The 10,722-nt window shown below is 41.3% G+C and overlaps 1 protein-coding gene across 1 annotated transcript; it reads right to left on the reverse strand.

Annotated features, from left to right (window-relative positions):
* Positions 1–2,280: 2,280 nt before the first annotated feature.
* Positions 2,281–5,673, reverse strand: TLR7 (toll like receptor 7). Its single transcript, XM_051643898.1, has one exon. The coding sequence runs from the start codon at positions 5,517–5,519 to the stop codon at positions 2,394–2,396; it is 3,126 nt and encodes a 1,041-aa protein (XP_051499858.1). The 5' UTR covers positions 5,520–5,673; the 3' UTR covers positions 2,281–2,393.
* Positions 5,674–10,722: the final 5,049 nt, after the last annotated feature.

A 10,722-nucleotide genomic window follows, 5' to 3' on the forward strand; every position in this document is an offset into this window, starting at 1 on the left:
CCCTTCAATTTTAGAAAGGCCAGGTGACCTTGTGCCTCTCCCCTAATCAACTAGGCTGAAAAGGAGTATCTGCTATGGGTAGAAATGGTTTGGGGAGGGCAGAGGGAGTTGTGGAAGTAACTGAGGAGCAGAGGTTTCCTTTCAAGCATTATCTTACGAAAAGAGTCATACTACAGCTCGTGTTATCATATTTGGAGATAGAGATTGCTTTGGCTCACAGATAGAGCCACATGAAAGAGATATTATTTAAATAAATATAAATAATTACAATAGAACCATAAAACTCTCATTTTTTTTCAACCAGGCCCTCCTCTTTCTCCTACTTCTGTTCTTAATCAGTAAAAAAGCTGTGGCAAATTGGGAGGAAAAAACCCTTGTCATCTGTAATATTTATTATACACAGCTTGGTTTTCATGTTCGTGTTTGTGTTCTTGTCTGCCTATGACTTAATTGAACAGGGGCTATTCAAAGAAAGGACTAGGCAAAACAAATAGGTGAGGAAACGCAGGAAGCAGCTGAAATAAGCAGGTTTAAAGCTGTTAAGCGTGTCAGCTTCCCATCCACCACAGCTGTCACCAGCACTCATGCCAGAAAAGAAAAAGGGTTTTGAGAGAGAGGAGAAGCAGCCCAGACTGCACTGCAGACAGGAGTGGCCAGCAAAGTGAGAGCATGTTGCTCCTCCTGAAAGAGAGACCATCACAGCAAGCAGAGATCCCGCCTGTGCCACACAGTTTTTTAGGCTGCCATTATCAAAGGCTTCAGCTGAAGTACTGTTACTTTCTTGAGGAGGCTGCGCTGTGAACCAGAGCAGGAAACAGAGCCAAGTGTTTATGTTTCTGAGCAGTGCTTCTTCTCTTTTTCAAGATGTCTCTAAAGTCACACCTATTTCCAGCTCAAGTTGTTAGTGACACCTCAGAAGCCACTGTGGAAGAGGGACCTGCCTGGGGAACAAGGAGGTGAAGGGGGGCTTGAGGCTGCTCTGGAGCACCACAGCACAGGTATAAAGATCATGGGGTGGATGTTTTCTTTGCATGACTTGGTCTCACATGTTTTGCACAGCAAGTCACTACGTTTTGTCCTGGAGAAAATCTGGGTAGGTGGAGGGAAGTTAATCACTTTAACATGTCCAGCCCTGGCTAGACCTGCTAACACCATCCCAGTTGGTACACAGGGGGCTGTAACACAGGACCTGGGTGGAAACTCAGGAAGCCGATGGCTTCCTAAAGCTAATGGCACAACACTGGAGAGGAGCCCTGAGTCCTCAGACAGAAAAGAGCTCAGCCAAAAGCCAAGGAGGCAAGTGAAAGGCAAAGTGAAGTTCCTTGGGAATATTAGTAAATTCTTCTTAACTTCTGTTATGCCCTAGTTCAGCTGTCTTTTTCTCCATTCTTTCCACCTCTTCTACTCTTCTTCTTTTTACCTTCCTGTGTCTTTTCCCATTTCCTCTTTATTTTACTTGACTTTCTCCATCTGCCTTGTGCAAAGGCTTCCTTCTCTCATCCCATCTACTGTCCTGCTGCCCTTCCTCAGTCCTGTGCAGCAGCTCCATGCACAAGGACTCCCTTTATCTTGTAACTGCTCCTGATCCACAGCCTGCAGGACTTTGTGAATTTTTCTCACATACTTCCCTATGTTAGCCCATATACATTCTTCAAAGTCTCTTCAGTTTTGTGAGCTTTTTGGCAATGCAGCAGTGGGAGAGCTCCCATTCCACACTCAAAGCCCCACCAGAGCTTTCTATCCGCAGCAACTAGGGCTGTTGCCGCACTCAGACAGCAACAGTAGGCTCAGCAGCTGTAAGCCTGAGATGAAAAGATGATCAATCTTACCTTTGCCCAACTCCTAAAATGAGCTTTGCTTTGGGTATTTTCTGAGATGAATGTGTCAGCAAATGCTTCTCTTATTTTTCATTAATACATTTAATACAGAAACTATAATTTTCCATTAAAATCATATTTACTCCAACAGTGATCTGAACAGCAGCAACTTTAGGTGCAGTAGTCTGTGTACTAGAGTAAGCTGAGCAAGTGTTTCACCCACACTTGACTCAACCACAGGAGATGCTGGAGGCCTCCAGTGAACTGAAATCTGGAAGTGGTGATTCTGTTCTAAACCAGGGACTTCCAGCAGGTAGTGCATCTTCTCTTGCTGTACAGCAATCAATGTCAAGCAAAGTGCATTTCAGCTAAACATCTGTGCTGGCAACAGTTTCTGTTCAATCTTGTCATAGCAATAACAAGTGAACTATCAGATTTGGGACTAATTTTTCATTTAGTTTTGGGGTACAATATCACAATTACATTTACCTTTCATGCTTTGACAGTTTCTTCAAATGAAGTTTAGGATTTTTTGCTCACCGTGGATCATAACAATATTTACAGGAAAGGGTAGAGCTAAACAATTTCTTGAAGAAGCTTGTTGTAAGCCAGGGTATTGCTTGTAGCTATTGCATTTTTCAGGCACTGCCAGAAGTAGGGCTGAGACCGAGGGTTAGTTGGCCATTCCAGAACAGAACTTCTGCACAGCCTCTTTCTCAGACGAACATACCGGGACTTCTGCAAAACCTTCTCAAGAAATATCAAGATAATTACATCAATTTTTTCATCTAGAAGCCGCTGGTGGGCCATATAAAATGTTGCCTTGAAGCTGCCACTCTTAATATACTTGTTGGTCAGTACAAATATGGTCTTTTTGCTCAGCTGAATGCTCTGGGAAAGGTTGTTAAAGACTGGCTGTCCTGGGAGCCAGTCCCTTTGTTCCAGGCATAAATTGAACTGTCTGGCTTTTTGACCTTCCAGCCTTTCAAGCAGTTCTTCCAACACCCACTCATTAACAGCTGGATCTTCATTGTCATAGGCAATAAAAGCATCGTAGCAAGCATCTGGTGAAGATAAACGCCGGTAGCCTTTCAACTTGGCAGTGCAGTAATGGTAACTATACCACACATCCCAGAAATAGCGGTGGCTCATCACTGTGAACAACATTAAGCCTAGGACAGTTGAAGCTGACAGAGCATACAGGACCAAATAGGAGGTGTCCAGTTCACAGGTATACAGGTCCAAGAAAACCAAACTCTTTCCTTTATGTGCCCCTGGGCCAGCACACGTGACGTCTGTGGCCAGAAGAGGAATAGTCACTTGAGTCTGATTGATCCACCAAACAAACCACACGGCATCACAGTTGCACTTGAAAGGATTGCCATGCAAAAGTAGCATCTTTAGGTTGTTAATGACATTTTCAGGGAAGCTAGATTTCCTAATTATCTGGAGCTCATTTGAGCTGAGGTCCAAGTATTTCAATTTAAAAGCACCTCTGAGAAAATGTTTTGTTAGCTTTTGAATCCGATTGTTTCGTAGCATCAGTTCTTGAAGCGTTGATGAGCAATTGGACAGTTCTCGGGGAACAGTAGCCAGAAGATTATTGCTGAGGTCCAGAGTTTCTAGTTTCTTCAGATAGTGGAGCTTTCCCCAGTTGAAACTCTTCATTCGGTTATTTGTTAAGTTGAGGATCTTCAGTTCAGGAGGCATAGCTTCAAAAACACCATGAGGTAAAAAACTGAGTGAGTTGAAGGAAATATCCAGTTGTTCCAGGCTGGTCAGATTCTTGAAGAATGACAAGTATCTAGAGTTCCCATCCATCCATAAAACATTTAAATAATTTCCTCTGAATTCTAAAATTTGAAGAGATTTGCTTTCCATTCCTGTGTTAATAGAGGTAGAAATCTCATTTTCATTCATCATCAGCTTCTTCAGATAAGCCAAGTTTTTCACAAAACCAAGCACTTGAGTAACTCCTTCTGCCAGAAAATAATGTTTGTTATTGCTTAGGTCTAGAACTTCTAAAAGTTTTAGCTCTTGGAAAGCAGTTGAGTATAGCAAGTCAATCCTGTTGTTAGAAAAATCCAGATATTTCAACCCAGGCAAGTAGTTGAATTCACTTCCATTTAAAGTTTGACTTATTGCATTACCTGACAAGTTGAGGCATCTGAGGAAACCAAGACCATGGAAGTCTGAGGGGTTGATAAAAAATATGTTATTTCTGCTTAAATCCAGTGTTTCTCCATATTTCAGGCAGTCTTCCTTAACTGAAGATTCGTAGGAAGCAGCCTCTTTGTCTTTGGACCTGCAACTTCGTGCATACTCATCATACTTGAAATAATGCATCTCTTGTAACACGTGTCTGTTGAATTGCTCTTCTGAAATACTAGGATTAGAGTAAAATCCATAAAAGTTGCTTTCACCTGAAGAAGGAGAAATTTTATTCACTGAGAGGTCTATGAGTTTAAGAGCTGGAAATTCCTTGAACACTCTCAGGTCAGCAATTTTAATAAAATTAGTCCCAAGATCCAACACTGTTAGATTTCTAAGACTGCGCAATGGATCTAGATTTTCTTGTTTCAGTTCTTTAAAGACATAACCCCTGAGCCTCAGGGTTTCCAGGTTAGAGAGGGAAGAAAATGTCTTAGACAAATTTAAGGATGGAGAATACATCTTCACTTCAAAATTAAAGGACAGATCAAGCACTATGAGGTTGGGGATAAATTTCAAAAACTGAGCATCTCCAATCTCCTTTATGAGGAAATTTTGGGAGAGGTCAAGCTCTTCGAGATTCCGGATATTTTTAAACCAGCTGCTGGGTATGCTCTGAAGGGAATTACTGTGAAGTCGCAAAACTCTTAAATTTTTCAAGGAATAAAAAGCCTTTGAATGTATCTCAATTGTGTTCTTGGGACAGGGAATACAAGGATATGGGGCATTATAACAACGTGGGCAATTACCACTTAGATCAAGGATTTCTAGGTTATGAAGGGCACTGAAATCATATTCTTGAATCGCTTGAATCTTGTTATTGTAAATATACAATTCCTTCAAAGTAGATGACAAATTGGGTGGAATATGAGTTAAGTTGTTAGACTTCAGGGATAGTACTGTTAATTTTTTCAGTTCCAGAAAGGCTGTTTTTTCAATTTCAAATGAAACATTGCATGGGTTACGGTAGTAACAATTCTGTCCCAGATACAATGCTTCTAAGTTTCCTAGCTCTGAAAAATTGACTTTTTGGATAGAAGAGATACTATTTGCTTCCAGGCTCAGCAGACTTAAAGTAGCAGGAAGACCCTGGGGTATTTCTAACAGCTGGTTTCCATCCAAATACAATGACTTCAGTCTTGTCAGGGCAGCAAAAGTGCCATTCTCAATCATGGGTCTCATGACGCACACATGATCTTTGGGGCCCATTCTAACAGGCACACAGTTGCATCGGAAGTCAATCTCCATGAGGTTTTCAAGATGAGCAAAGGATGTTGGATTGATATAGGGGATATGGTTAATACTCAGGGTAAGGTTGGTAGCATTTTCAGGGATCCCTCTGGGGACTTCCATGAGACGCCGGCTGGTGCAGTCCACTGCCACGGTATCTTCATAAGCTTTCACATCACAGGGTAAACTTTTGAGAAACCAAGCTCCTGACAGCAGCAATGGAAATAGGAAGAGCAAGAGAAATGATAATGTATTTGACATCTTTGCATGTCGTACCTAAAAATGAGAAAATAGGAAGCTAATAATTTAATGCAATGAAAACATCTCATAGGCTATTATATAAACTACATATTTGGTTAGAGCAAATACATAGCTAAACTGGAGTCCTGTCCCTCGTACTGACTAGAAGTCAATGTCCAGGTAGGATTATAATTTTTGGGGAAAGAATATGTTGGTATTTTTTCAAATGCTTTCTTTACTTTCTTATCTCTAAGTGTTGTAGAGGTAAGATAAATATCACTCTCTAAATAATGAATCACAAAAAACCCCCTACTGAACACATGACAAGGCAGGTGATTAAAGGCTACATGTCTGTGAATTCTCTTTTTCTTTTTTTTTTTTTTTAAAGGGAAACAAGTGGTGTTAAACATCCAGCAGATTGCCATAATACAATAGCATAAATAAACAAAGTTATTTTTTTAAAGCATATGACAGAGAAAGATCTATAGTCACTTAAAAGCTAGCAAAAATTTTCAAAACCACACTGACTAGCAGGTGAGTGCTTATTTTGAATTTCACATTATCAGAAGGATTATTAGAATCCTAAAATATAAGCGTATACAGTCCCAGCTGTGACCCCTCCACACCTCTTGCCCACCCCCAGCCTGTCCCTCATGCGGGCAGCATGGGAAGCAGAGAAGGCCTTAAGGCTGCAAAGGTTCCCATGGCCATAACACTGGTGTGTTATTAACACCTTGAAGATTTCTGTCAGCTTTCCTGTCTTCCTTTGCCATTCATGACTGCCTCCCAAGGGACTCTGGCAACCAGGCCCCTAACAGGCCAAAGTCTGTCCTCTGGAAGTAGCATAGTAGTTCTGCTGACCACCCTCCTTACATCTCTGAGAATCAAAAACTCTTAACATTTCATGATCACTATGCCCAAGAGACCTTTAACTGTCACATCACCCACAAGTCCTCCCCTGTTCACAAGCAGCAGGTCCTGTGTGGCACCTTCCCGAGTTGCCTCACTAACCAGCTATGTCGGGAAGTTTTCTTTCACACACTCCAGCAACCTCCTAGACTGTTTCCTCTCCACTGCGTTGTATTTCCATTGGACATCTGGCAAATTGAATTCCCCATGAGAACAAGGGTAAGAGATTAAGAGACTTTTCCCAGCTGCTTTTTTCATCTCTGTCTTCATCCTGGTTGGGTGGTCTATAACAGACTCCCACCATGAGAGCTGCCTTTTTAGCCCTTCCCTTTACTCTTGCCCTTAAACATTCGACCCTTTTGTCACCATCATCAAGCTCTAGACCATCATAACACTTTCTAACATAGAGGGCCACCCCACCACCTCTCCTTCCTTTTCTATCCCTTATGAAGAGTTCATAGTCTTGCATTGCAGCACTCCAGCTGTTTGTCATCCCACCACGCTTCTGCGATTGCCATTATATCTTAACTTTCCAGCAGCACAATGGCTTCTAAGTCCTCGTCTTTGTTGCCTGTGCTGCATGCATTGGTGTAGATGCACTTCAGTTGGGATAGTGATCCTGCTGCCTCTTCTTGGGGTGAAGCCCTAATTCCTATGTGACTGTTCTCAGGTGCTTCTGTGGTTTCTAATGAATTGGCAACCCTTGCATCTTTGCTGCCACTTGGGTCTCCATCTGCTAGCCTCTCTGAGGTGGCTAAGAAGCATTCATTGCTGCTCTGACTGCCTTGGCTTTTTACCCTGTTGCATTCAACTACACAGGTGTCATCACTAGGGACCCCAGTCCCCCAGGCTTGTCAGTTTAAACATCACTTCAGTAAGTTTGCTAGCCTGTTGGCAAAGACTGCTTTGGATTTTCTAGCCAGGTGAATCCCATTTCTCCCTAGCAGGTTACAGCCATCACAGTGTGTCCCATGATGACAAAAGCCAAAACTAAGAAGAAAGCACCAGCCACGTAGCCAAGTGTTGATGTACATGATGCACCTGTTCCTGCATGCGTATTTTCCTCTAACTGGTAAAACAGAGGGAAAGTTAACCTGAGCACCAATCACATCCCCAGAGCTTTGAAATTTTACTTGATTCTGCCCAGGTTCCATCTTGCTGTGTCATTTGTTTCCACACAAAAGAGAGTCTAGTAAGCGTCAGAAGGGACATATTATTGTCCTAAGCCAGTCAATGGCTATAATTCCATGTGGTTTAACACCATTTTTTATTTTTACTATTCAATAAGCACAGAGGGACAAGAGGGTACTGTATCAGTGCAAAATCAAAGACAGATTTAAGACTGAGTATATCCCATAAAAGATTAGTTATTAGTAAATAATCAGAGTCAAAATCCTACAAGCATTTAATGAACTTTTCAAAACACACTGTCATATCTCTGTGGTCTTGCCTACTTTATAGATTTTGCATATTATAGGAAGATCAATAAGCTTCTAATATTTCACAACTTACTAGTTGCTTCCTCAGAAGCAGTCAGTGTCAAAGAAATCCTGTTCCTCTGGCCAGAGGCAGACAGCCAGGCAAGCAGGCTATCAGCCTTGGCTTACCTAGCACAGGCAGGAGCCAGGACCATTTTTCTGGCTTGCAGAGCATCTTAATTTCCTGTGGCTGATGCTGGTCAAAAGATTTAAAGATAATAGTACTTACAATAATCTACATCATTATTTCTCCCAGGAAAACTCCATCTTGAAGACTTGCAGATACATGGTGTGCTGAATACTCTTTAACATCCAGGATTAGTTACACATGGAATAATATTGACTAAATGTGAATACCCAGTTAAGCAGCTGAAAATCAGAAGCTTAGGCAAAGTGTTCAAGATGCATACAAATGGTTTTTTTTTCTCTTTATCTGGGACACAAGAACCTATAAAGACCTGCTCAAACAGTATGTGAAAATAGTGTTGAGTATTGTCTGAGACATGCCTTGTAGGTGACACAGACTTAGGGATTGAGGCTTCCTGTTGTATGTTCTGTTTACTTAGACCACTGTACCTGTAGGACTTTGTGTTTCTGCATTACTTTTGATAACTATGATAAATCTAAGTATGTATCAGTGTATCTGGAGGAGTAGTCTAGTGAGCAGCAGGTCAGCAAATGTGAGAGAAGCCAGATTGAGTCTCACACAGCACTGCACTTCTGCTATCTCGATTCAACAACCAAATGGAGTCAGTTTATGCACTCGTTCAGTCAGCCTTTGAATACAAGGCTTCAGTATGGAGGGAAAAAATGTGAAAGTCCCCTGCAGACCTTGAATTCAGTGCATTGTCTTTAGATTTGTATCAGTAACCTAATACTATTCTACACCACAGACTTCCCTCAATGCCACTAAACATCCCCTGGTAACTATGACTATTGTTCATACAATTACTCATGGAAAGCTAACCTGGACTCACAAGGATATGCTTGTGATTCTCATTTCATTATTGTCAACTCTTGTGAGTAATTTGTTAAGAATCAAAATAACTTTCATTTGGTTCACAGCAATTAACTGTGGAAACTCACCCAGATGGAGGTCACTGGGTAAGAGTTCACCAGTGTCTTCAGTACTGTCTAACCAATCAGCTTTAGAGGATTATTAACTTCTCTCATTTCCTGATGTAGAAAAGCACTTGAATGAAAATTATGACTAAGAATAATCAGAGTAAGTGGGGAGCCAATTAGGAGAAGATAAAATGCATTCATTTCCTCCTACTATCCTAGTTTTTTTGAGAAGTCTTTTTTCTTCCACTAATATGGGCAGGAACATGAGAGGGAGAAGGAAGGGCTCTGCCATTAAGTACACAGAAAACTGAATTTCTTTGAATGAAAAGGGACATTGCTAAAGAAAAATCTGGATATGTTCTTGTAAATATTTTGCCTTCCTCCTTTTCCAAGGGTTTTATTATGTTATGCGTGTAAAGACTTAATTGGAGTAATAAAAAAACCAAAGAGTACCTATTCTATCAGAATGGCCCCTGGTGCCCCAGCTCCTGCCTACCTCCACCTCTTACTTTACCAGACCAACATACCCCAGGGGCCAGGGTCGTTAGCCAAGGCAGGTGTCCATGAAGCACAGCAGAGGGGTGGCAGAGAAATTGCAGAGACTCCTATACTGCAGGACATGTCACTCCATCCTGTGGATGCCATTTACCTTTATCCACCGATGCACACCACAGCAGACTGTGAAGTGCTGACCCTCTACCAACCACAGACATGGTAGCTGCAGCCACCAAGGGGAATACTAACAACCACCACGGATCAAACTCCAGCAGCTTGTCTTCCTTTAAAAGAAGGAAGAAAAACCTCTGCTGCTAATTGGGGGTCAAACCACAGATTTTCTGCTCTTGAGGAAAAGGTAATTAGAATAAACCTTTGAAGATTTTTATAAACTGAATTAAAACCCACTGTCCAAGCACTAGAGTAGAACCTGGGCAAGGTGAGATTGCACTCTAGATTGCCACAGACTTTCTATATGAACTCATACTTAGCCACTATACTCACGCACCCAATTTTAGGCACTTACACAAGTTCCTCAATCCATTTATGTCAACCTGGCTGCACTGACATTCACAAGAGAGGTGGAGAGAGAGGAGAGACAGGCCCTTCTGCAGGCACTGCTCAGCTCTAAACATGGAGGGAGCTCTGCCTGACGACACACTGAACAGAGACTAACACTGCAGGTTTGGGTGCCTAAGAGTCAGTGCAATGAATCTGGACCTTAAAAGTCTTCACAAATATGCTTGTAGGTTTCTTAAGAAGTCAGAAAATGCATTATGATATATTCACAATGCTCAGATTTTGAATTCTCATGTACTACAGTATTTTTAGGAACCTAATTGTTGTTGCAGAGCCAGCCTAGCTCCCACCATTTTTGTGCTTAATTTCTTTGTATATTCTTCAGTTTCCTGATACCTTTTTAATCCATTAGCTATTTTAGCTGTATTCTGTTATATTCTAGTGCTGTGTCTAACTCTTTGCATGTATAACCGCTTGTGTCTGTTATAGTAACAGAACAAATATAAAATATTGCTTTAATTACAAAAAACAAGCAACACTTATTTGTGCAATGTCTTTGCAATGAGAAGCTAGTTTAAAAGTACAACTAGAGGTACGCATATAAACAGACCTTTTCTCTGTGATCTGCACCTGGTTTTATAACAAGTTCAAAAAATACTAATCTGCTGATATTAACTGGCACATGCACAAGCCCATAATGATTTAGGGTATTCTTCAAATATTAATCAACAATGGAGCTAGGTGTTTCTGAAGGAATT

The sequence above is a fragment of the Apus apus genome, chromosome 1 (assembly GCF_020740795.1).
Source record: "Apus apus isolate bApuApu2 chromosome 1, bApuApu2.pri.cur, whole genome shotgun sequence".
Classification (NCBI taxonomy): Eukaryota; Metazoa; Chordata; class Aves; order Apodiformes; family Apodidae; genus Apus; species Apus apus.

Coding starts and splice junctions, on each gene's coding strand:
- TLR7 (XM_051643898.1), bottom strand. CDS start 5,519: ATGTCAAATACATTATCATTTCTCTTGCTCTTCCTATTTCCATTGCTG.